Consider the following 27,785-nt stretch of genomic DNA (forward strand, 5'->3'; position numbering starts at 1 on the left):
CCGTTGCTGGGACTTCTAATACTATGTTGAACAAGAGTGGTGAGAGTGGGCATCCTTGTCGTGTTCCTGATCTCAACGGGAAGGCTGCAAGCTTTTTCCCGTTGAGGATGATATTTGCTGTGGGTCTTTCACAGATAGATTTTATGAAGTTCAGGAATGTTCCCTCTATCCCTAGACTTTGAAGCGTTTTCATCAGGAACGGATGCTGGATTTTGTCAAATGCTTTTTCTGCATCAATTGAGAGGACCATGTGGTTCTTCTCTCTTCTCTTATTGATTTGTTCTGTCACATTGATTGATTTGTGAATGTTGAACCAACCTTGCAACCCAGGGATGAATCCCACCTGGTCATGGTGGATGATCTTTTTAATGTGCTGCTGGATCCTGTTTGCTAGGATCTTGTTGAGAATCTTTGCATCCATATTCATCAGTGATATTGGTCTGAAATTCTCCTTTTTGGTAGGGTCTTTGCCTGGTTTGGGGATCAGGATAATGCTGGCTTCATAAAAAGAGTCTGGAAGTTTTCCTTCTGCTTCAATTTTTTGGAACAGCTTCAGGAGAATTGGTGTTATTTCTTCTTTGAAAGTTTGGTAGAATTCCCCAGGGAATCTGTCAGGTCCTGGGCTCTTGTTTTTTGGGAGGTTTTTGATCACTGCTTCAATCTCATTACTAGATACCGGTCTATTCAGGTTGTCAATTTCTTCCTGGTTCAATTTTGGGAGTTTGTAGTTTTCCAGGAATGCATCCATTTCATCTAGTTTGCTTAGCTTATTGGCATATAACTGTTGGTAATAATTTCTGATGATTGTTTCTATTTCCTTGGTGTTAGTTGTGATCTCTTCCTTTTCATTCATAATTTTATTAATTTGGGCTTTCTCTCTTTTCTTTTGGATTAGCGTGGCCAGTGATTTATCGATCTTATTGATTCTTTCAAAAAACCAGCTTCTAGTTTCAAAGATACAGATGTAGTGAAAAGAAGGGCCATCTGTACCCCAATGTTTATTGCAGCAATGGCTACGGTCGCCAAACTGTGGAAAGAACCAAGATGCCCTTCAACGGATGAATGGATAAGGAAGATGTGGTACATATACACAATGGAGTATTATGCCTCCATCAGAAAGGATGAATACCCAACTTTTGTAGCAACATGGACGGGAGTGGAAGAGATTATGCTGAGTGAAATAAGTCAAGCAGAGAGAGTCAAGTATCATATGGTCTCACTTATTTGTGGAGCATAACAAATAACATGGAGGACATGGGGAGATGGAGAGGAGAGGGAGTTGAGGGAAACAGGAAGGGGAGATGAACCATGAGAGACTATGGACTCTGAAAAACAACCAGAGGGTTTTGAAGGGGCGGGGGGGGGGAGGTTGAGGAACCAGGTGGTGGGTAACAGGGAGGGCACGTACTGCATGGAGCACTGGGTGTGATGCCAAAACAATGAACACTGTTATGCTGTAAATAAACAAATTAAAAAAAAAAAGGGCCTTATGGGTGAAGAGACTTCATTTACAATTTAGACCTTGGGAAGTTTGTTTAAAACCTCCAAGTTATAACACATGGCTGAATAGGATTACGGATCATTACAAAACTTATTCATTTCACCAAGGTTATAATAAGAGATTCCAAAGGCAAATATGTAGGGTTATATAGTTATTAGCAAAACTTAGCTCATTTAATATTGAGAAGTTTTAACCAAGTGATCAGAGACAAAACCTAGGAACTGGTTTTCTAGGCAGACAAAAGAGAAAAAACTTTGTTTACTTTTTCTTGTCAAGCACAGACCAACAATTCAAGACAATTCAAAACTTTGTCTTTTTAACAGAGAGAAAAGTAGAATTTCAATCTTATACCACTATAATTTTAAAGGAATTGGGTTTTTTATTTATTTTTAAAAGATTTTATTTATTTATTTGACAGAGAGATAGAGAGCACAAGTAGGTAGCCAGCAGGCAGAAGGAGAGAAAGAAGCAGGCTTCCTGCTGAGCAGGGAGCCAGATGTGGGACTCAATCACAGGACCCTGGAATTGTAACCTGAGCTGAAGGCAGATGCTTAAAAACTAAGCCACCCATGTGCCCTTCGGTTACTTTAAATATCAAATTATGTTCCACCTGGGTCCAATTAAAAGTCAATCAATTTGCTCCCCATTGTCATTTTTTACTGGGGACACTGGTGAGGAAATCTGAAGTGGATGCTGTTAAGTCCAAAGGGGTGCTCTTCACTTCTCTGCAGAGAGGGAAGGAGGAGCCAGTGGTGCGAGGGGCACCCAGATGGAGTAAGAACCAGTTAGGCAGGCTGTGCCCAAGGTGGTGCAAAATTAGGTGGGGAGGGGAAGGCAGATAAAAGTCGAGAGTGCAGAGAAAGAGGTCTCCCATTCCTAAAGTCTGTCAGCTTGGACAGATGAGCAGACACAGATTTTCTTTCATTAAATCTTGCCATCCGAATTGTTTCCAGTAGGTTAAAATTCATCCCAAGAGAGGGTTCCTGGGAACTGAAAAGAGAAGGTCCATTACCAAGAAAATCCCCCTGCCAACTTATGGGTAGTGCCCCATATGCAGGGTAGGTCAGAGGTTCTGAGTGTCAAAGCATCAGGAAGCATCCCTCAAACAAAATCGCTAAGACCACCACCAGCTATAAAGGTCCTGTAGGAGGGAGGCTTGCCCCCGCACACCCCGCTTCCGCATCACATTCTAGACTACAATGGGCACTGGCATATGGAACATGAGTTTGACTTACTGTGAAGGTCCCGCCCTGAAATGAAAGCCACAAAGAACTCACCATTTTTAATCCATGGAAAACACTAAGAGTTTTACAAGAGGAAAGTTCCCAATGTTGTGACTTAAGTAGTTAGCAGAGGACATTGCCAGAGAACAGTAAAGATAGAAATCCATCACGATCCAGGTGACATCCCAACACATTAAGTCTTCATAGCCAGCTTTGCTAGGAAATGGTCCCCCACTGGGTTATAATTCAGTCGGGTACAGGTTTCGGCTAACTCCCAGTGAGGGTCTTGTGGCCAGAAGTGGCTGGACCACAGATGTGGAGGAGATCACAACAGACCAATGAAGAGGAAAACTCACACAGAAGTCTTAAGATTGGCAGCCATCCTGGTAACTGAGGTGGCCATCCCATGCCCAAGACAAACAACTTTGTATAAAGACAGGAATAAAGAGAGGGCATCAAGTTTCTGGGTCTTTCAGTTTCAGGCCAGGTTACTACCAGCCAGAAGGCAGGCAGGCTTCTCCCCATAGAGTAGCCACAGCTGAATGATTGCAGCCTGAGCAATCAACATGAAAGTTTTTCAATAAGACCATACTCCTCGAAAAACGCCTGGAATGAGAGTCCAGGGAGAGGAAAGTACTCACCAAGCTGACACCGTGGTTCAGAGTCCAGATGAAAAGACTCCAAGCCCCATTTCAGCACCAAATGACGAGTTTTTGGAGTAGTGTTGTTGGGGTCCGGAGATGATGGCCAAGAAAGAATTCTTGAAAAGATTGATTTTATTAAAGCACGGGGACAAGACCCGTGGGCATACAGAGCTACTGCACCCAGGAATTGGGAGGATCAACTGATTATATACTTTGGGGTTGGAGGAAGTAAATATAAGGGAGGTTCCAAAAGGATGTTCATGTTGAAAACCTGAGACTTTGCTATTTGTCAAGCCAAGGTTATCCTTCTGTCTAGAAAGGGATTCACATTATGATAGTTGGGCGCATCCTGGAACAATGTTATACTCTGCCTGCCTAAAGTATTTGTCAATGGGCTGCAGGTTATAAGGACAATTTTGTCTACATTTTTTTCTGCCTGTTTCCTACACAAGTACCATCCCTAAGTAAGGGCAGATTACTGAGTCCTCTGTGATTGCCAAGAAGTAACCAGTTTGGGAAGACCAGAAAGGAGTGAAAAGATACATGATTAACTCAGGTTACCTGAATGTTGTGAAATCACAATTCTTAGGAGAGAACACATACAAAAAAATCAATGCGTAAAATGAACAAATGAGTAAAAAAGAACAGATAACTTTTTTTTATATATTAATGAGTCAGTTCTCGAGTGTTAATTCTTAAGATTGGCAGGTTTAGTTCAAAACTGAGTTCTGATAACCTTTGCAGTTTTTTCACTCTTAAATATTTAAGAGTTCCTAAAAGTTCACCTTCATTAAGAGCTGGGGTCCAGGGAGGAAGGATCCTTCTATCCCAGAGACCCAAGCTGTGCAGAAGTATTTCGCAAGCTCTGGCTTAACACCCGGAAAAGGCCCCCACCCTCCACCTCGACTGGAGCCACGCCCAGATCCGAAGGGTAGCACCCGCCTCTGCGCCTAGACTCTGAGCCCGGCAGAAGGAGGAGTCAATGTCCAGAGCGGCCAACCAATGGCCAGGGAACGGTGGCGGGACCTGGGGGTGTCCGACCAATAGGAATGCGGCGGGGCAGGAGGGTGAGCCTGGTCCAAGGTGGCGGGGTTCGTGCTCCAGCCCCCGGCCAGGCTATGTGGAACCCTCCGGGTGCTGCGGCATGCGCCGCGGCGCTCGGAGGCGCCCTCTTCCTGCTGCTCTTCGCGCTGGGGATCCACCAGCTGCTGAAGCAGAGACGGCCGACTGGCTTCCCCCCTGGGCCGTCGGGGCTGCCATTTATCGGCAACATCTACTCGCTGGCCGCCTCCGGCGAGCTTCCCCACATCTACATGAGAAAGCAGAGCCAGATGTATGGCGAGGTACAGCCCGACGAGCTGCGGGATGGGAGGGCCCGGGCCTTCCTCAGGGGTGGACTTGACGGCCGCTCCTGGGCCCGACCTGCCGAGATGCCCCTTCCGTGTACTAGCGACGTGGACAGAAACGGGCTTCCGGGGTCGGGGTGGGTCGGAGTCCCACTGGAGGCCGCGCCCCGCCAGGGGAACCCCGCCCAGTCAGGACTTCCACCCTTCCGACGCCTCGCGGGACCAGACCAGGAGCCTGTGGCAGTGCTTGCGCGCTTGCGCCGTGGGTCCTGGGTCCCGAGGGCGCCAAGGTTGTGCTCCGCGCCTGCGCAGTGGGGCCCCGGGCCGTTGGGGAGTGGTATTTTGTTTGCTTGTGGGGGTGTTGGTTTTTGTTTTTGGTTTTGGTTTTTGGTTGGCTGGGTGCTAGACGTGTGTGCTGTTCTACCCGTGGCTTCTCGTGAAAATGAAGCATCCAAGTTCTAGGTCAAGATTAATGTTAATCTAAGGATGGCTGGTCTAGGCATCTACTGTGGATATTAGAAAGCGCAGGAGAAGGCCTCAGGCCAAGATAGGCTCTGGAAAATAAGTATGAAAGAGCGAGTGAATTAATGAGTAAAAATCAGTGCGGGGTCCTACAGCGCAGTGAGCAGTGTGGGCCTGACTGGCCAGGAGCATCCTCAGAGCAAACACTGGGACTGCACCGCGGGGGGCCAACCTCCCTTCCAAGGTGCCCTGACTGAAACTCACAACAGTCCCGCTGAGCTACTTCCAGCCTTTGCAGAGAAGCAAAATGTGGCACAGAAATGCCGAGGGACTTGCACAGCCGCCCCGCTGCTCCCTGCAGAGCAAAAGGCCAGAACTCCAGCCTGTGATGGGAAGCGTGTCCTGACCTCAGAAGAAGGCAGAAGTTTCCAGAGCATTGACTCGGGCCGAGCTCACCTGTTCTGTATTGAATCCATTGTTGCCTTCACACCTGTGCAGCAACAAGCCAGGCTCTGCCAGGGGCCGAGGATGTGGTGAGGAAGACAGACACTGCCTGGTGTTAGGGAGCTAGAGCCCGGGGAGAGAGCGTGACTCTAAATATCGACCACAAATTGTGAGTGCTTTGAAGGAATAGTATAGTGTTGCTGTTTACCAGTTGTGGAATTTCAGGTTGGGGTTTCGGTCTTTCTTTAAACCAGTGTTTATAGGAATTATCCTAGGTTTCTGCACCTCTCTAATGGTTGACGTTGTAAAAGGGAAAGTAGTCTTACCTAAAGCAGATGTATATAATTCTTACATTTTATTGTCAACCTTCCAGTGCTCTAGGAGTTGAATGGATTTCTGTGATTGCCATTGAATGTATATGATCTCTGGCGTGTTGGTACCATAATATTCTCATAATATCCTAGAGAGGATTCTAAGGTGTGGAAGCATGAGACTAGAAGTTGAGTCCTCTTGTCAGGTAAAACTCAACTTTTCTCTGAATTTTAATATTTCCTCATGAGTAATGATAATAATTAGAACCAGTAAACTGCTACTCAAATGTTCTTGGTTATTAATTGCAAAAGAATTTATTAGACCTATAACGTAAAAAGTATCTTTAAGCCAATTATGTGAAATGCTGTCTTGCAGAATAGGAAGTTGCTTTTCTTATATTCCCTGTGCTGTACGCTTTATTCCCATGACTTATTCCATAACTGAAGGGTTGTACCTCCTTCTCACCTTCATCCTCCCACCCACCCTCTCTCCTCTGGCAACCACCAGTTCTCTGTATTTATGAGTCTGTTTCTGCTTTTGTTTGTTTTGTTTTTAGATTTTACATATAAGTGAAATTATATGGTATTTGTCTTTTTCTGTTGGACTTATTTCACTTAGCATAATAGCCTCTGTGTCCATTCATGTTGTCATCTTTTTTATGGCTGAGTAATATTCCATTGTGTGTGTATACATTATATTTCATCTTCTTTTTTTTAAGTTTTTATTTATTTGTTTGACAAAGATCACAAGTAGGCAGGCAGAGGCGGTGGGGTGGGGGGAGCAGGCTCCCTGCTGAGCAGAGAGCCCAATGCAGGGCTCAATCCCAGGACCCTGAGATTATGACCTGAGCCGAAGGCAGAAACTTAACCCACTGAGCCACCCAGGTGCCCCTATATTCCTTCTTCTTCATACATTCATGTATTGATGGACATTTAGATTGGTTCTGTATATTGGCTATTGTACTTATTAATGCTGTAATAAACATAGCAGTGCATATATCTTTTTGAAATAGTGTTTTCAGTTTCTTTAGACAAATACCGAAGAGTGGAATTACTGAATTGTATGCTATTTTTTTTTAAAGTTTATTTTAGAGAGAGAGAGAGAGAGGGAGCAGGCAGGCGCATGGACCCACACAAGTTGGGGGAGGGGCAAAAGGAGAGGGGAAGCTGACTCCCTCTTGAGCACAGAGTTGTTCCTGAGGTCACTATGTAAGTCAAAACCAGGAGTCAGACACAACTAACTGAGCCACCCAAGTGCCCCTGTATACTATTTCTAATTTTAATTTTTGAGGCACCTCCATACCGTTTTTGCAGTGGCTGCAATTTACTTTCTCACCAACAGTGTACAAGAGAACCTTTTTCTCCACATCTTTGCCAACACTCATTATTTCTTCTTTTTGATACCAGCCATTTTTTTTAAGTAGGCCCCATGCCCAGCGTGGAGCCACTTGGGGCTTAACTCACAACCTTGAAATCAAGACCTGAGCTGAGATCATGAGGAGGGACATTTAATCGACTGATCCACCCAGGCACCCCAGATACTAGCCATTCTGACAGGTATAAGGTGATATCTTACTGTGGCTTTGATGTACATTTCCCTGTTGATTAGTGATGTTGAGCATCTTTTCATGTGTCTTATGATATGTGTATGTCTTCTTTGGAAAAATGCCTATTCAGGTCCTCTGCACATTTCTTTTTTTTTTTTTTAAGATTTTATTTATTTATTTGACAGGCAGAGATTACAGGTAGACAGAGAGACAGGCAGACAGAGAGAAAGGGAAGCAGGCTCCCCTCCCCGCTCAGCAGAGAGCCCGATGCGGGGCTCCATCCCAGGACCCTGGGATCATGACCTGAGCTGAAGGCAGAGGCTTTAACCCACTGAGCCACCCAGGCGCCCCTCCCTTCTGCGCATTTCTAATTGGATTGTTTTTCTCATGTTGAGTTGTATAATTTCTTTATATATTTTGGATATCAAACTCTTTTTGGATATATCATTTGCAGATACCATCTCCTATTCAGTAGGTTGCCTTTTCAGTTTTTTGTTGCTATTGCTGTTTTTGTTTTTTTATTGGTTTCCTTTGCTGTGTAAAAGTTTTTCTTTTGGTGTAGTCCCAGTAGTTTATTTTTGCCTTTGTTTCCCTTGCCTGAGGAAACCTATCCATAAATAAATTGCTAAGGGAAATGACCAGAAGATTACTCTTTATCTTCTCTTTTAGGATTTTTATGATTTCACGACTCACATTTAGGTCTTTAATCCATTTAGAGTTTATTTTTATATATGGTATAAGAAAGCCATCCAGGGGGCACCTGGGTGGCTCAGTGGGTTAAGCCGCTGCCTTCGGCTCAGGTCACGATCTCAGGGTCCTGGGATCCAGTCCCGCATTGGGCTCTCTGCTCGGCAGGGAGCCTGCTTCCCCCTCTCTCTCTCTCTCTGCCTGCCTCTCTACTTGTGATCTCTCTCTATCAAATAAATAAATAAAAAATCTTTAAAAAAAAGAAAGCCATCCAGTTTCATTCTTTACATGTATTGGTCCAGTTTTCCCAGCGCCATTTGTTGAAGAGACTGTCTTTCCTCCATTGCATATTCTTTTCTTTGTTGTAGATTAATTGACTGTATAATCAGCAGTTTATTTCTATGCTCTCTTTTCTGTTCCATTAATCTGTGTGTCTGTTTTTGTTACAGGATCGTAGTATTTTGATTATTATATCTTTGTAGTATATCTTCACATCTGGGATTATAATACCACCAATTTTGTTTTTCTTTTTCAAGATTGCTGTGGCTTTTCAGGGTCTTTTATGGTTCCATACCAATTTTAGAATTATTTGTTCTAGAATTTCTAGTTCTGTGAAAAATGTTCTTTGTATTTTGATAGGAATTCATAAATCTTAGATTGTTTTGGATAGTATGGACATTTTAAAAATATTGATTCTTCGAATCCATGAACATGGAATATCTTTCCATTTGTGTCATCTTCAATTTTTTTCATTAGTGTTTTATAGATTTCAGAGTACAGGTTTTTCACCCCCTTGGTTAAATTCATTCTTGGATATTTTATTATTTTTGGTGCTATCATAAATGGAATTTTTTATTAATTTCTTTTTCTGCTACTTTTTTATTTGTTATGGCAATGTAACAGATTTCTATATATTGATTTTGTGGTCTAAAACTTTACTTATTCACTTGTTACTTCTGATAGTGTTTTGGTGGAGTCTTTAGGGTTTTCGATGTATGGTATCATGTCATCTACAAATAGTTTTACTTCTTTCTTACCAGTTTTGATGCCTTTTATTATTTTTCTTCCTTGATTGCTGTGGCTAGGACTACCAGTGCTATGTTGAATAAAAGTGGTGAGAGTGGACATCCTTGTCTTGTTCCTGATCTTAAAGAAAAAACTCTTAGTTTTTCACCATTATATGTGATGTTAGCTGTGGGTTTGTCATATATGGCCTGTATTATATTGAGGTATATTCCCTCTAAACCCACTCTGTTGAGAAGTTTCATTGTGAATGGATGTTGAATTTTTTCAAATGCTTTTTTTGCATCTATTGAAATGATCATATATTTTTTAAGATTTTATTTATTTATTTGATAGACACAGCCAGAGAGGGAACACAGGCAGGGGGAGTGGGAGAGGGAGAAGCAGGCTTCCCACTGAGCAGGGAGCTGCATGCGGGGCTTGATCCCAGGACCCCGGGATCATGACCTGATCATGAAAGGCAGAGGTTTAATGACTGAGCCACCCAGATGCCCCTGATCATATTATTTTTATCTTTCATTTTGTTTATGTGGTGCATCACTTGGATTGGTTTTTGAATATTGAAACAGTCTTGCATCCCCAGAATAAAAAGGAGAGTGCACCAAGAAGGGCTTCATAGAGGATGTTCCCTAAAGACACGGTATGGTTTAGATAGTATGGCAGTGAAGGGAGGCACTTCAAGTGAGAAAACAGCCCAAGCAAAGGTTGAAAAGTGGCAGACAGTTGTTTATCAGTTTTCATCAATGGCTCTTTTCTCATCCCTCTCTTACTAGCCCATCACCAATGGTGTTCTGTAATAGTATACTTAGATGTATGTCTCCATATTCAACATAACAGTTATCAATTACCAGCATCTGCTACATACTGTCCTAGGTGTGAAGATATAGTAATAAACAAAACAGTAGTAAAAATCCCTGTCCTAGTGTAGCTTACATTCTCCTGGGTGCCGAGGTGGGCGGGGAGGAGATGGATGATATAAATAGAATAAGTAAATCATATAATACATCAGAGTGCAGAATGTGAAGTCAACTAAATTAGGTGGGAGGAGATGGAGAAGGCTAAGGGGTAGAATTTTAACTGGGGGGTAGAGCAGGCCTCACAAAGAAGACATTTGAGCAAAGCCTTAAAGGAAATGAAGGAGCAAACTCTAGAAATAACTGGGGAAAGAACATTCCAGGCCAAAGGAACACATACAGAGGCCATGAAACAGAGGATGTCATGTTGAGAATCACTTATAAAGAAACAAGTTGAGAGGCTGTTGTGATAACATGGAGGACAATGAAGGTGACTTGGATCAGAGTGTCAGGGATGGAAGGTTAAGAAATTGCCATCTCCTGCTTATATTCTGAAAATAGGAGCAATGTGATTCGAAGCAGTGATGCGGGGTTGGGGAGAAAAATAGAGTCAACATAGGCAGTTTGGGTCCTGAACAGCTGGAAGGATGGATGGAGTGCTCATTACTGAGACAGTGAAAAATTGTGGGCAGAGCTGGTTTGCAGGGAGGGGAAGAAACTTGATGACCGCAGACTGACTTCTAGAAGGGAAGGAAAGTGTTTCACAAACCTTTATTGAAAGTCCTTGAAAACAGCATATACTAGAATAGATGCTACTTCAAATGACAGTTTCCCCAGTTTTACCCTCAAATAGGGGACCAAATATTTGAGTGAAGGTAGATTGTATAACAACTTTATCAAGCCATGGCTCCTCCTTAGTCTTTGTAATCCAGTGTCCATACGTGGTAGCTTCCCCCTGTAATATGACTCTCCTGTTTGTTTTTGCTCCATATTAACACAGCTTTCAACCCACGGGGTCTTCTGCCATTCTTGTGAAACCATCCGTCTGTTTTTTTCCTGCATTGGAACAACTAACTGCCTGTTCACTAATGCCATCCTTTCCTGCTATGATACTTGTGATTATTATAAGAAATACATACTTGGTTTTTGTTTCTTCCCTTGGAATTTCCTAAGTGTTGAAAGTAATAAAGGTGTCTTTTGTTATTCATGACAAACCCTTTTCAACCACACCAGAGTTTATGCTAATGAGGTACTTTTTGGGCAGTCCCTAAAATGGGAGTTTATTGCCCAGAGAACCAATCATGATTAGAGGGTTCTAACTCTCAGTCATACCCCCATTACCTCTGGGAAAGGAAGAGAAGCTGGAAGATAAATCAGTCACCAATGGCCCATGATGTAATTAATTTTGCATGGGTAATAAACATCCATAAAAACCTCTAAATTAGAGAGTTCAGAGAGCTTCCATGTTGGTGAATAGGTAGAGGTGAGCAGAGGATAGAAAGCATGCCTGGGCAGAACCTGGACACTCCAGTCCCCTTTCCCCATACCTTCGCTACGCATATCTTCCATATGGCTGTTCCTGATCTGTGTCCTTCTGTAATAAACCATTAGTCTAGTAATTCTTTCCCTGAATTCTCTGAATCACTCTAGGATATTAACGGGACCCAAGTCGTGGGAACCTCTGATTTATAGCCTGTTGGTTAGAAGCACCTGGACTTGCGAATGGAATCTGAAGTGGGGACAGGGAGCAGTCCTGAGGGACTGAACCCTTAACTTGTGGGCTCTGACACTATCCCTGGGTAGATAGTGTCAGAATTGAGTTAAATTCTAGGATACCTAGCTGGTGTCCCAGAATTGCTGTGGTGTGGAAAACCCACACAGCTGGTGTCAGAGAGTTAAAGTAGAGTGTTGAGATTATAGGAGACACAGGAGGATGCATTTTCCCTTTATATCTGTTAAAATTACACTTCTGGGAAATGACTTTAAGACCATTCCATTACTGCTTTGGGAACTGAAAGAGTCCCACTTTTGCTCAGCTGGTAGCCATTCTCTTGGCACTGAAACTCTTACACTGCCACTTTTGACTAATGCCACTGCTTGCCACACGTAGTCCATGCTACTCCCCCAAGGTTCTGGACGTTTCTACTGCTTGATTGGCAGAGCCTCTCCCTATGCCAAAGACTCTTGTTCAGCGGGTGCTTCTGTTCCTGCTTGGAGGTCTTCACCACAATTTTTTTCCTTCATTACTTCTGCTGAACTTCTGTTTCCCATTTAACTTCCTATTTGGGTTTTTTCCCCCAAACTAGTGTAAACTCCTCTACTTAGGGCGGGTCTCAGAAGATGGTGGAGAAGTAGCAGGCTGAGACTATATCGGGTAGCAGGAGATCGTCTAGATAGCTTATCAAACTATTGCAAACACCTACAAATCCAACAGGAGATCGAAGAGAAAAAGAACAGCAATTCTAGAAACAGAAGATCGACCACTTTCTGAAGGTAGGACCAGCAGAGAAGTGATTCCAAAATGACGGGAAGATAGACTGCAATGGGAGGGGCTGGCTCCCAGCAAGCGGCGGAGCAACAGAGCACTAAATCAGGACTTTTAAAAGTCTGCTCCACTGAGGGACGTCGCTCCAGAGGCTAAACCAGGGTGAAGCCCACACGGGGTCAATGTGGCCCCAGGTCCCGCAGGGTCACAGAAGGATCGGGGGTGTCTGAGTGTTGCAGAGCTCACAGATATTGAACCGGGGAAGCCGGTTACAGAGACAGAGCCAAGGAGTGAGCTCGGGGTTACCTTGAACCGGTCGCAGGCTGGGTGAGTTCGGAGCACGGCTGGAGGCCAGGGAGATGGGAGTAATTGGCACTTTTCTCTGAGGGCGCACTGAGGAGTGGGGCTCCGAGCTCTTGGTTCCTCCGGGCCGGAGACTGGGAGGCCACCATTTTCATTCCCATCCTCCAGAACTCTACAGAGGAACAAAAGCTCCAGAAAGCGAACCCAGGAAAGCGAACCCAAGCGGATTACTTAGGCCGGCCCCTGGTAAGGGCGGTGCAATTCCACCTCGGGCAAAGACACTTGAGAATCACTACAACAGGCCCCTCCCCCAGAAGATCAACAAGAAATCCAGCCAAGACCAAGTTCACCTACCAAGGAGAGCAGCGGAATTCCAGAGGAGAAAGCAAAGCACGGAACTCATGGCTTTCTCCCCATGATACTTTAGTCTTGTGGTTAATTTAATTTTTTTTCAATTTTTTTCCTTCTGATAAATTTTTTTTAACATTTACCCTTCTCTTTTTTAACGTTTTTTAACTAGTTTATCAAATATATATATTTTTTCTTTTTTTATTTTTTCTTTGTTTTCTTTTTTTAATTTTTTTTTTTTCTGAACTTCTTTTTATCCCCTTTCTCACTCCCCCCCCCCCCCACGATTTAGGGTCTCTTCTGATTTGGTTAAAGCGCATTTTCCTGGGGTCTTTGCCACCCTTTTAGTATTTTATTTGCTCCTTCATAGACTCTTATCTGGACAAAATGACAAGGCAGAAAAACTCACAACAACAACAAAAAAAGAACAAGAGACAATACCGAAGGCTAGGGACCTAATCAATACAGACATTGGTAATATGTCAGATCTAGAGTTCAGAATGACAATTCTCAAGGTTCTAGCCAGGCTCGAAAAAGGCATGGAAGATATTAGAAAAACCCTCTCTGGAGACATAAAAGCCCTTTCTGGAGAAATAAAAGAACTAAAATCTAACCAAGTTGAAATCAAAAAAGCTACTAGTGAGATGCAATAAAAAATGGAGGCTCTTACTGCTAGGATAAATGAGGCAGAAGAAAGAATTAGTGATATAGAAGACCAAATGACAGAGAATAAAGAAGCTGAGCAAAAGAGGGACAAAGAGCTACTGGACCCCAAGGGGAGAATTCGAGAGATAAGTGACACCATAAGACGAAACAACATTAGAGTAATTGGGATTCCAGAAGAAAAAGAAAGAGAGAGGGAGCAGAAGGTATATTGGAGAGAATTATTGGAGAGAATTCCCTAATGTGGCAAAGGGAACAAGCATCAAAATCCAGGAGGTGCAGAGAACCCCCCCTCAAAATCAACAAGAATAGGTGCACACCCCATCACCTAATAGTAAAATTTACAAGTCTTAGCGGCAAAGAGAAAATCCTGAAAGCAGCCCAGGACAAGAAGTCTGTAACATACAATGGTAAAAATATTAGATTGGCAGCAGACTTATCCACAGAGACCTGGCAGGCCAGAAAGAGCTGGCATGATATATTCAGAGCACTAAACGAGAAAAACATGCAGCCAAGAATACTATATCCAGCTAGGCTATCATTGAAAATAGAAGGAGAGATAAAAAGCTTCCAGGACAAACAAAAACTGAAAGAATTTGCAAACACCAAACCAGCTCTACAAGAAATATTGAAAGGGTCCTCTAAGTAAAGAGAGACCCTAAAAGTAGTAGATCAGAAAGGAACAGAGACGATATACAGTAACAGATACCTTACAGGCAATACAATGGCACTAAATTAATATCTCTCAATAGTTACCCTGAATGTTAATGGGCTAAATGTCCCAATCAAAAGATACAGGGTATCTGGATAAAAAAACAAAACCCATCAATATGCTGCCTACAAGAAACTCATTTTAGACCCAAAGACACCTCCAGGTTTAAAGTGAGCGGGTGGAAAACAATTTACCATGGTAATGGACATCGGAAGAAAGCGGGGGGTGGCAATCCATATATCAGATCAATTAGATTTTAAGCCAAAGACTCTAATAAGAGATAAGGAAGGACACTATATCATACTCAAAGGGTCTGTCCAACAAGAAGATCTAACAATTTTAAATATCTATGCCCCTAACATGGGAGCAGCCAACTATATAAACCAATTAATAACAAAATCAAAGAAACACATCAACAATAATACAATCATAGTAGGGGGTTTTAACACTCCCCTCACTGAAGTGCACAGATCATCCAAGCAAAAGATCAACAAGGAAATAAAGGCCTTAAATGACACACTGGACCTGATGGACATCACAGATATATACAGAACATTTCATCCCAAAGCAACAGAATACACATTTTTCTCTAGTGAACATGGAATATTCTCCAGAATAGATCACATCCTGGGTCATAAATCAGGTCTCAACCAGATTGGGATTGGGATCATTTCCTGCCTATTTTTCAGACCACAATGCTCTAAAGCTAGAAATCGATCACAAGAGGAAATTTGGAAAGAACCCAAATACATGGAGACTAAACAACATCCTTCTAAAGAATGAATGGGTCAACCAGGAAATTAAAGAAGAATTGAAAAAATACATGGAAACAAATGGTAATAAAACACAACGGTTCGAAATCTGTGGGACACAGCAAAGGCAGTCCTGAGAGGAAAATATATAGCGGTACAAGCCATTCTCAAGAAACAAGAAAGGTCTCAAATACACAACCTAACCCTACACCTAAAGGAGCTGGAGATGGAACAACAAAGAAAACCTAAACCCAACAGGAGAAGAGAAATCATAAAGATCAGAGCAGAAATCAATGAAATAGAAACCAAAATATCAATAAAACAAATCAACAAAACTAGGAGCTAGTTCTTTGAAAGAATTAATAAGATTGATAAACCCCTGGCCAGACTTATCAAAAAGAAAAGAGAAAGGACCCAAATAAATAAAATCATGAATGAAAGAGGAGAGATCACAACTAACACCAAAGAAATTCAAACAATTATAAGAACATACTATGAGCAACACTACGCCAACAAATTTGACAATCTGGAAGAAATGGGTGCATTCCTAGAGACATATAAACTACTACAACTGAACCAGGAAGAAATAGAAAACCTGAACAGACCAATAACCAGTAAGGAAATTGAAACAATCATCAAAAATCTCCAAACAAACAAAAGCCCAGGGCCAGATGGCTTCCCAGGGGAATTCTACCAAACATCTGAAGAAGAATTAATACCTATTCTCCTGAAACTGTTCCAAAAAATAGAAATGGAAGGAAAACCTCCAAACTCATTTTATGAGGCCAGCATCACCTTAATCCCAAAACCAGACAAGCATCCCATCAAAAAAGAGAATTACAGACCAATATCCTTGATGAACACAGATGCGAAAATCTCACCAAAATACTAGCCTATAGGATCCAACAGTACATTAAAAGGACTATTCACCACAACAAAGTGGGATTTATTCCAGGGCTGCAAGGTTGGTTCAACATCTGCAAATCAATCAATATAATACAATACATTAATAAAAGAAAGAACAAGAACCATATGATACTCTCAATAGATGCTGAAAAAGCATTTGACAAAGTACAGCATCTCTTCCTGATCAAAACACTTCAAAGTGTAGGGATAGAGGGCACATACCTCAATATTATCAAAGCCATCTATGAAAAACCCACCACAAATATCATTCTCACTGGAGAAAAACTGAGAGCTTTCCACTAAGGTCAGGAACAGAGCAGGGATGTCCATTATCACCACTGCTATTCAACATAGTACTAGAAGTCCTAGCCTCAGCATTCAGAAAACAAAAAGAAATGAAAGGCATCCAAATCGGCAAAGAAGAAGTCGAACTATCACTCTTTGCAGTTGATATGATACCATATGTGGAAAACCAAAAGACTCCACTCCAAAACTGCTAGAACTTGTACAGGAATTTAGTAAAGTGTCAGGATATAAAATCAATGCACAGAAATCAGTTGCATTTCTCTACATCAACAACAAGACAAAAGAAAGAGAAATTAAACTATAAGAGATACTATAAGATATCTAGGAATAAACCTAACCAAAGAGGCTAAGAATCTATACTCAGAAAACTATAAAGTACTCATGAAAGAAATTGAGGAAGACACAAAGATATGGAAAAATGTTCCATGCCCATGGATTGGAAGAACAAATATTGTGAAAATGTCTATGCTACCTAAAGCAATCTACACATTCAATGCAATCCCTATCAACATCCCACCCATTTTTTTCAAAGAAATGGAACAAATAATCCTAAAATTTATATGGAACCAGAAAAAACCTCGAATAGCCAGAGGAATATTGGAAAAGAAAGCCAAAGTTGGTGCCATCACAATTCCGGACTTCAAGCTCTATTACAAAGCTGTCATCATAAAGACAGCATGGTACTGACACAAAAACAGACACATAGATCAATGGAACAGAATAGAGAGCCCAGAAATAGACCCTCAACTCTATGGTCAACTAATCTTCGACAAAGCAGGAAAGAATGTCCAATGGAAAAAAGACAGCCTCTTCAGTAAATGGTGTTGGGAAAATAGGACGGCCACATGCAGAACAATGAAATTGGACCATTTCCTTATACCACACACGAAAATAGACTCCAAATGGATGAAGGACCTCAGTGTGAGAAAGGAATCCATCAAAATCCTTGAGGAGAACACAGGCAGCAACCTCTTCGACCTCAGCCACAGCAACGTCTTCCTAGGAACATCGCCAAAGGCAAGGGAAGCAAGGGCAAAAATGAACTATTGGGATTTCATCAAGATCAAAACCTTTTGGACAGCAAAGGAAACAGTTAACAAAACCAAAAGACAACTGACAGAATGGAAGAAGATATTTGCAAACAACATATCAGATAAGTAGCTAGTGTCCAAAATCTATAAAGAACTTAGCAAACTCAACACCCAAAGAACAAATAATCCAATCAAGAAATGGGCAGAGGACATGAACAGTCATTTCTGTAAAGAAGACATCCAGATGGCCAACAGACACATGAAAAAGTGCTCCACATCACTCAGCATCAGGGAAATACAAATCAAAACCACAATGAGATATCACCTCACACCAGTCAGAATGGCTAAAATTAACAAGTCAGGAAATGACAGATGCTGACGAGGATGCGGAGAAAGGGGAACCCTCCTACACTGTTGGTGGGAATGAAAGCTGGTGCAACCACTCTGGAAACAGCATGTAGGTTCCTCAAAATGTTGAAAATAGAACTACCCTATGACCCAGCAATTGCACTACTGGGTATTTACCCTAAAGATACAAATGTAGTGATCCGAAGGGCACGTGCACCTGAATGTTTATAGCAGCAGTGTCTACAATAGCCAAACTATGGAAAGAACCTAGATGTCCATCAACAGATGAATGGATAATATATATACACAATGGAATACTATGCAGCCATCAAAAGAAATGAAATCTTGCCATTTGCGACGACGTGGATGGAACTAGAGGGTATCATGCTTAGTGAAATAAGTCAATTGGAGAAAGACAACTATCATATGATCTCCCTGATATGAGGAAATGGAGATGCAACATGGAGGCTTAGAGGGGGTAGGAGAAGAATAAATGAAACAAGATGGGATTGGGAGGGAGACAAACCATAAATGACTCAATCTCACAAAACAAACTGAGGGTTGCTGGGGGGGGGGGGTGGGGTTATGGACATTGGGGAGAGTATGTGCTATGATGAGTGCTGTGAAGTGTGTAAACCTGGCGATTCACAGACCTGTACCCCTGAGGATAAAAATACATTATGGATTGGGAGGGAGACAAACCATAAATGACTCTTAATCTCACAAAACAAACTGGGGTTGCTGGGGGGAGGTGGGATTGGGAGAGGGGCAGCGGGCTATTAAAAAATAAAAATAATTTTAAAATAAAAATAAATAATAAATAAAATTAAAAAAATAAAAAACTCCTCTACTTATTTGCACAGAGATGAGCTAGCCCCTCATTGGGCTAGCTAGAATAGACTTTGGGAGGTGTTCTGTTTTAAGTGAACCTGAGCTAAAGTGCATGAGAAGCTCCAGCAAGACATAGGATGGATAATCTGTCTTGCCTTCCCCTTAGCTGAGGGGCACCTACCTGTGCCTATGTGGTAAATGCCTTTTCTCCAATATCACATTTCCTCTGGGGCCAGCTGTTTTAACCTCATGAAAGTCGGGGACCCAAATAAAATGAGCTTTATTGTAATATATTTATTCTTCAAAGTTATCTCTCAGGTAATCCCCTCCTCTATCTAAGTCTGGAGTAATAAATAATATAGAGATGATGCTGCTTCCTCACTTATTTTGGAAATAAAAAGAGATTCCTAGATCTCACTGAATGCGTTGAGTTGGAATGAATCTTAAGAGCGTCCCAAGCGGGGCACCTGGGTGGCTCAGTAGGTTGAGCCTCCGCCTTTGGCTCCGGTCGTGTTTTCTGCCCGGAGTCGGGTTTTTCTGCTTGGCGGGGAGCCTGCTTCCCCCTCTCTTTCTGCCTGCCTCTCTGCCTACTTGTGATCTCTCTCTGTCAAATAAAAAAAAAGGGGGGGGGGACACCTGGGTGGCTCAGTAGGTTAAACCTCTGCCTTCAGCTCAGGTCATGATCTCAGGGTCCTGGGATCGAGACCCGCATCGGCCTCTCTGCTCGGCAGGGAGCCTGCTTCCCCCTCTCTCTCTCTGCCTGCCTCTCTGCCTACTTGTGATTTCTCTCTGTCAAATAAATAAATAAAAATCTAAAAAAAAAGAGCATCCGAAGCAAGTATCATATTTCCTGCGGCTACCCTGAAGTCCAGAAAGGTTAAGGGTTCTGCCCTGGTTCCTATATTTGTTTAATGACAAAGCTTAAACTAGAATCTAGGCTTTCTGAGCCCAGTACTCTCTTCCTTATACCATTTGTAAGATTATGTTTTCAGGCACTGACCAGGTAATGAAATCATCATGGTTGTTATGCCTTGTAGACAGAAGGCACTCAGAAATTGTCAGTTGAATAATACATCCTGCCATTTTCAGGGAAGTAACAAATACTGGGAAAACCGGGCTTAGCACTAGTGGATTTCCTTAGTTTATTTCTCCATTTCTCCATTTTGTCATTTAAATGTTGTTTCTCTTTTCTTCTCAAAGATCTTCAGTTTAGATCTCGGAGGTATATCAGCTGTGGTTTTAAATGGTTATGATGTAGTAAAGGAATGCCTTGTTCATCAAAGTGAGATTTTTGCAGACAGACCATGCCTTCCTTTATTCATGAAGATGACAAAAATGGGAGGTATGTTTATTTTCACCTATCTAGTTAATTTTGTGGGGACACAGACACTCAATTCATAGTATCCTCCTTTTGCCTTGAGTATTTCCACCACACTGACACCTCATCCTGGCTTCCTTAGCCTTTCCCAGGGTTATCTTGGTAGTAGCATATGCCTTTAACAAGAGATAACCTGTCTTCTAAAATCTAGAAACAGAAAAAGAAAATTTCTGATCCTATAAGGATGAGTTTCAGTTGTTTTCTTAGTCCAAGGTACATGCAGTGATTTTTCTTTTGTAGATAAGGCTTATTGTAATAGTTAGATAATAAAGTCACTGGGTTTAGTTCATCCAGGATGAATTACCCAGGACTGTCTAGTTTCTTGTGGTGGGAGAATTACAGGTCTTTTCTGCCTGTCCCAGATAAAAAGTAGGCAAGCTTTATCTGTTGACAATATTCTGTGGCAGGGAACAAGGTCTAGTTTTAGTTTTAGAGAAAGATAATTTGGAGAAGCATGACTAACTATCCTTTTTTACTCTGTAGCATTTTCAGGTGTTTGATACAGGAATGTAGGAATGATAAAGTTTGTTTAATTTTTTTTTTCCAGGCTTACTCAATTCCAGATACGGCCGAGGATGGGTTGATCACAGAAAATTAGCTGTAAATAGCTTCCGCTATTTCGGATATGGCCAAAAGTCTTTTGAATCTAAAATCTTAGAAGAAACCAAATTTTTTATTGATGTTATTGAAACATACAAAGGTAGACCTTTTGACTTTAAACAGTTAATAACAAATGCTGTTTCAAACATAACCAATCTGATCATTTTTGGAGAACGATTCACTTATGAAGACACTGATTTTCAGCACATGATTGAGTTATTTAGTGAAAATGTGGAACTGGCTGCCAGTGCCTCAGTCTTCCTGTATAATGCCTTTCCATGGATCGGCATCTTCCCTTTTGGAAAACATCACCAGCTTTTTAGAAATGCAGCTGTGGTTTATGATTTTCTCTCCAGACTTATTGAAAAAGCTTCTATCAACAGAAAGCCTCAGTCACCTCAGCATTTTGTCGATGCTTATTTAGATGAGATGGATCAAGGTAAAAATGACCCATCATGTACTTTCTCCAAAGAAAACCTCATTTTTTCCGTGGGTGAACTCATCATTGCTGGAACTGAAACTACAACCAATGTGCTACGGTGGGCAATTCTTTTCATGGCCCTTTATCCTAACATTCAAGGTGAGGGTCCTCTTGACCTCAGGGCTATCCTACATCTAGGGCTCACACATGTTTTAGAGCCTTTGGCTATGTACAAAACATTTTATTTAGGAATTTCTGCTGTGCTAGCCAAGAAGAAAAGTATTTCATAGTTACAAAGAGTTTTATATCTGTTCTCTCAAGTCATGTAAGAACCTCAGAGACAGGTCTTATTATGCCTGTTGATAAAAGAGGGGAGAGGCTAAGTAGCTGATTTACCCAAGCTCAGCCCCTGGAATGGGAGAGCTGGGACCTGAACCCTGCTTTTTTTTTTTTAAATTCAAGTTTTATGTTTCATTATTTCCCTTGCCGAGAGTGATGTTATTCCAATTGTTGATTTATTTAATTTTTATTTTTATTTTAGTGTGTTTTTCACAACAAAGATACTCAGAATATTGGTTTCTGGTGGCACACAATATATAGCATATTTTCAAATAGAACTCCGAGATAGTGAAAAGTCTGAATCTGGCTGTCACCATACCTTGTTGACTTATTATAGGTTATCCAAAGGGAAATGACTTTGGATAGAATTCTAAGAATTGCATAATAACTTGAACACTTTTTCTCTGACAGGACAAGTTCAGAAAGAGATCGATTTAATTATGGGGCCCACTGGGACGCCTTCTTGGGATGACAAAAGCAAAATGCCTTATACGGAGGCAGTTTTGCATGAAGTTTTAAGATTCTGTAATATCGTGCCATTAGGGATTTTCCATGCAACCTCTGAAGATGCAGTTGTACGTGGTTATTCCATTCCTAAAGGCACAACAGTAATTACCAACCTTTATTCTGTCCATTTTGATGAAAAGTACTGGAAAAACCCAGAAATATTCTCTCCTGAGCGATTTCTGGACAGCAGTGGATATTTTGCCAAGAAGGAGGCTTTGGTTCCTTTTTCCCTAGGTAAGAGAACTTTCACAGGGATACAACTTTAGAGCAGAGGGTAATGATGATTGATGATGTATGATATCTTAATCAGAAGCATTCTGTTGTAGAATTAAAGATTCCAACTCTGAAAATACAGCGGTGATTCTTGCAGGAGAGATTGGTATAATTAGAGGTCATTGACACCAGTTTCTACTCAACAGTTAATTCAGTAACTAGAAAGAAAGTGTTGAGAAGGTCTGGCTTCTTCTGAAACTTTTTTGCTTGTGGATTTTGGCTTGTAATCAAAACCTGTAGAGCTAGAAGTCACTAACAGGTAGCTTGAGAAACTGAGACGCAGGGGAAGAAATGACATCCGAATTTGAAGTGCAACTGAAACATAGCTTTCTTGGCTCCTCGCTTACTGTACTTCATCTCCAAAAATATTGCTTCTGCGGTGAAAAAGTACACAGACCACAAGACCCATGGAAGACGGACTGGAAACTCTTCCTTTCATTGGGAAAGGGTTCACTTTTAGTCATTTGAAATGAAATGCACTTCTGGTCTACAGAACAAAATGGCACTCCTGAGATATGATCTTTCATGGCATATCGTGGGCTGTGTTGCAGTGTGCAAGGCAAGTGTGGAGGGGGATTAATAAGTTTACAGAAGTCCATGATACAAGAGAAGGTAAAGAAATGGGCTCTGGGAGCTGAAGTGCCAGTTGTTATTCCTTTTAATAAGCATAACTGCCTCTAACTTTCTTTTAAATACCAGATTTCCTGAATGGTACCCATATAGTAGATGTAAATTTTGGTAAATACTATGGATTTTTAAAAACTATGTCTGTTCTTTTCTGTTTAGGGAAAAGGCATTGCCTTGGAGAGCAGCTGGCTCGGTTGGAGATGTTCCTGTTTTTCACAGCATTGCTCCAGCGGTTTCACATGCATTTCCCACACGGGCTGGTTCCCGATCTGAAGCCTAGATTAGGCATGACATTGCAACCCCAGCCCTACCTCATCTGTGCAGAAAGACGCTGAAAGTGCATGGACATCTTGTGGGAGAATGTTATCTGGTTGCCTTTTACCCCTGAACCTTGTTTATCTAATCGGTGTGTGTGTTTGGACAAAAAGTCACAGCATCACAAAGCCAAACGAACACAGACATGTCTTTGAAAATAGTACTGAAGCAAAAATAAGCATTACCTGTGGTTTTTTTTCCAAGCTTTTGTGACTTCTAAGGTGGAATTATCTGTGGAGGAAAACAGAGGTGCAAATGACAGATGTTGCTTAAGTAAGCCGGGCCATGGATGCCCTGAGCAGAGCCTGACTTTTCAGCCTCTTGTTGAGCACCAGGCACCCCTTTTCCTTTCTTGACTCCATCTTGCTCTTGTCCAGGGGGCTTTGCTTCCAGATGCCAATGCCAGTTCCCTTCTGATAAGATATTATCATTAATGGGTAGTGTGGTAGGAGACCAGTTTAATAGAGGACTAAAGAAATTAGAACCTAAATAAATGAGTTTGGAGTACAGAGATATTTTAGACATAGTGGCAGATAATAAAGGAAATATCTATGTATTTAAGGAACTGCCAGTGCTTTCAAATCTTGCTCCCTATTATGTCTGCATAAGAATTACCTTGTTCTTATTATAAATGAGGGTCCCTGTGCCCCAGGTATTCATCCTACCACCAGTTCAGTAGAAGGAAATTACAGTAATGTAATTATAATAAAAAATGATACTCCAAAAGTAACTATTCTTTATAGGCACAGACATTTTTCCTAGTACCATTTTTTTTTCTAAACCATCACAGCTCTTAAAGATGGAATTGTTTTACCTTTTAAAGGTCTCCAGCCATTTCCTTGGGTTACTGTTATTTTTCTGAAGAAAATACTGTACAAATCCAAAAAACATGTTTTAAAGCCCGGGTAAATGTGTACATTGGGACACTTGAGGATGATGGGCTTCTAGTAATAATGATGCCAGGAAAATAAGCATGAACTGTGACTGTCCTGCTCAAACTGGTATGTATATTCACCCATTTATAGTTATTGTAACATGATTTCTTCTAAGGTTATACATCAAGGATTTCTGCTCTTGTAACGTGGCTCATGAATAGTTACAGCCTTAGAGTAAATGCACTTAACAACGACTTCTATTATGAATATGAATTTAACTTTAATATTTTCAAGTTTCTGTGTGATGAATCGGGAGTCTTTGCATCTCTGATCTATTAAGATGTTTTGGGTTGCAAGAGGAAAAAGTCCTGGGCAAATTTACTTGAATGATAAAGGAGAAATTAGGCGGTAGTGTGGCAGTTTGAGAGTAGGTATGACCTACATGCTCCACAGTGTCATGAAGGATCTCTTGTTTACATCCCTCAATTTTGCCTCCCAGATGGTCTCAGCTTTATCTTAAGACTTACTTATGGAAGTACATGTGCTTTGCCTCCTTGTTGAGACCGAGCTTGGATTGTTTCTGGGGGAGTGAGGGAGCTTTTCAGATTTTCTCCCAAAACTGTTCTTTGTGTCCCGTAGGTCCTAACTAAGTTACGTGCCCATCTTTTAAAGCTATGTCTTTTGAGTGGGATTATGGTTCACTTAGGCCTGACTACTAGAGCCATTGATGGAGTTGGCTTCCTGCAAAGTACATGTGCTACATTGGGGCAGTATAGTTATCTAAACAAAAATAAGGAGAGTTATGAGGAGAAGAGGAACTCCTGACTAGCAGACTAATTATGATATCTAACTCACTGCCCTCTAACCACTTGCTAAGCCAAGCAACTTTCCCACCTGCTTCCCTGACTCTTGACAATTGTGGTCATTCAAATTACTGTTTGATCTTTGCTTTTCCTTTGACACAGCAAATCTGTCATCCCTGGGCCTCCTACTTACTGTCATTTCTCCTATAAATGCTTAGGTTGAACTCTATAGACTGGGTATTCTGGAAGCTTGGTGGTCTTAGCAAAGAATTTAGTGAACTGGAATAGATTATAATCCAAATTAAGGAGGTCTTATTTTGCTCTTGAATACTATCACTGTTTTTTTTCTAGGATGATTAAGACCTTAATAAATCTACAGAGAATAAAGAACATGCTATTTATTTTCTTTACCATTAGAAATTACCTAAAGGAATGTTCTACTTTTTCTTACTGAAGTTAATGCCAACCTGACAAAAATCTTTTACAAAATGTAGATTTTTAACTGTAAAGGTAAAAGAGCTTTAATCTCACTTAATGTGCTCATGTTATAGCCAAGAAATAGGGGTTCAGATAGGGGAAGTGATTTCTCTAATTCATTACAAAGGCATGTCCTTCATCCCATATTCTTTTTACTCCTAATGATTTTTACTACGCTTTAGAGTTTATTGTAAGGTTGGTTTTTATATAGTGTCAACTGTTGACTGTTTGGAGCCAAGTAACTGTGGTAAAAATAAAACACTGAATTTTTGGAAAAACACAAAAAAATTTTTTGAAGATTTTATTTATTTGAGAGAAAGAGAGAGCAGGAGCAGGGGGGAGAGGGAGAAGCAGACTCCCTGCTGAGGAGGGAGCCCAACATGGGACTTGATCCCAATACTGTGAGATCACAGCCTAAGCTGAAGGCAGGCACTCAACCGAGCCACCCAGGTGCCCCAGAAAAATATAAACTAACATGAATTAGTAAGTAATCCATAATGGAAAATATTTATTTTGGGGAACTATGTAGTAACAGGCTGTGGATCTGCTGTAGTGGAAATGCCTTCTTTCTCATCAGTCATTCACTGAGCCAAGAATGTTGGAAATCTAACTTCTTATTCAAAATGGCACCTGAGCGTACTTCTCAAATGCCATTGAAATAACTGTAAGGATAGAAAAAGGGATAAGGTCATTGAGAATGGGGTTGGAGGACCATATTAGGGAATTATATACTTCCAAGTTCTAAAAGATGGAAAGCAAATGGAGTAATATTGGAAGAACTACAGACATGGTCTTGTCTGAGGCTGAGGTAGAGATCGGAGCTTTTTCTCCATAGCTGAAAATCATTTGATAAGGAGAGGAGATCATGAGGACAAAAAAAGTGGAAAGAAACCAAGCCGATGCCCTGTCCTCACTCTACTTTCTGTTCCTGCTTGCGTACCTATAGAACTTGCCCCCAGTGCTGAAGTAAAAATCTAAATAAATGGAGGCCTGTGCCCAGAGATGATGGTGTTCCTACACAGTGGTTGGTGCCCGAGATTGGCCACCCCCTCGTTCGGTCTGATTTTGATCCTAAAGCTCTACATCACTCAAACCGTTAATCAGGTGTGAGGGCAAGTTTCAAGCAACCAAGTAATTACAGGGGAAATGTCAGCAAACAGCTAGCATTAACAATGTAATACATTTAACAACAGAACTAAGACTAGCACGAGGGGAATAAGTGTGACAGTAATACCTAAATGTTTTACTCTCTGACAGTGTAGAAATAATGCATCTAACCACAGCAAAAAAAAAAGATAGAATGTTGAATAAAGCTCCCTGATTGCCCCATGTATCATAAGAATCGAATCAGAGGTAATAATTTAAAACTGACAAGTAGTAGAATTTTAAGTATATTTAAGAGTACAAAAGTAAAGGATAGTAACATTGACTAAACTTGGATAGTGGAAGATATGGAGGAAGTACAAGCTAATGTCACTCATAAAAGAAAAGCAGATGCTGTCTAAAGACACAGGATTCAGAGATATTACAGAAAGGTGTAATTATAAAGAAAACCACTAAATCAAAAATACAAACTTTTCTAAATGTTAAAAATAAAATTACTTTTTTTAGGGCACCTGGGTGGCTCAGTTGGTTAAGCAGCTGCCTTCAGCTCAGGTCATGATCTGGGAGTCCTAGAATCAAGTCCCATCTTGGGCTGCCTGCTCATTGGGGAGTCTACTTCTCCTCTGACTCTCCCTCCCTCATACTCTCTCTCTCTCAAATAAACAATATCTTAAAAAAAACTAAAATTACTTTTTTAGTAAAGAGCAAATATGAGAGAACTAAGTCTCTACATATAGTCACGTAAAGAAATGTAAATGGGCTTATCTCCCATATTAAAATAGAAAGGTGTTCAGATTGGATCACAGACAAAACCCAATTCTATATCATGCTGTACATAAGAAACATCTAAAACAGATTAAAAGTGAAAAAAGGGTGGGCAAGGGTATATCAGGCAACTGCAAATAAAAAGAAAGCAGGACTCATGATCTTGATAAAACAAGGTACAATTCAAAGCAGAAAACATGAAACAAAGAAAGGCACTTTCTAATCCTAAAGACTAATTCTCAAGGAAGTTATGACAGTTATGAATATTGTACCTAATAACATAATAGCATCTTTCATAAAGCAAAAGACAACAAGAGCTACATGGAGAAATATGTAAAGTACCTTAATACTAGGAGACTTACTCACTTCTCTCAGCCTAAGGCAAATCAAGTGGACCCAAAAAAAGAAAAAAAAAACAAATGAAGTGAAGAAGTACATAATCATACGTACATACGTAATCATACCTACATAATCAGTACGGAGATAGATCTGACAAATACACACCAAATTCTATATGTGATAGTAGAATATGCCATTTTTACAAGCGCCATCTAACAGTCACGAAAATTGACTTTATCAGTGGATGAAAAGTGAACTTTGATAAATTCCAGAAGTATAAATAATACAGATTTCA

At 41.0% G+C, this 27,785-nt stretch overlaps 1 protein-coding gene across 4 annotated transcripts; it reads left to right on the plus strand.

The window, feature by feature from the left end:
- The first annotated feature begins 4,439 nt into the window (after positions 1-4,439).
- Positions 4,440-24,185, plus strand: LOC123947914 (vitamin D 25-hydroxylase). Of its 4 annotated transcripts, XM_046014231.1 has the most exons (6): positions 4,588-4,711; positions 5,994-6,137; positions 19,868-20,009; positions 20,593-21,225; positions 21,817-22,146; positions 22,972-24,185. In XM_046014231.1, the coding sequence occupies exons 2-6, from the start codon at positions 6,108-6,110 to the stop codon at positions 23,145-23,147; spliced, it is 1,311 nt and encodes a 436-aa protein (XP_045870187.1). In that variant the 5' UTR covers positions 4,588-4,711; positions 5,994-6,107; the 3' UTR covers positions 23,148-24,185. The 4 variants fall into 4 exon arrangements, with proteins under 4 accessions (XP_045870184.1, XP_045870185.1, XP_045870186.1 ...); XM_046014228.1 differs by lacking the exon at positions 5,994-6,137 and having other exon boundaries at positions 4,440-4,711; XM_046014229.1 differs by lacking the exon at positions 5,994-6,137 and having other exon boundaries at positions 4,440-4,711; positions 20,593-21,084.
- The last annotated feature ends 3,600 nt before the right edge of the window (positions 24,186-27,785 follow it).

Source organism: Meles meles, chromosome 8, assembly GCF_922984935.1.
Source record: "Meles meles chromosome 8, mMelMel3.1 paternal haplotype, whole genome shotgun sequence".
Classification (NCBI taxonomy): Eukaryota; Metazoa; Chordata; class Mammalia; order Carnivora; family Mustelidae; genus Meles; species Meles meles.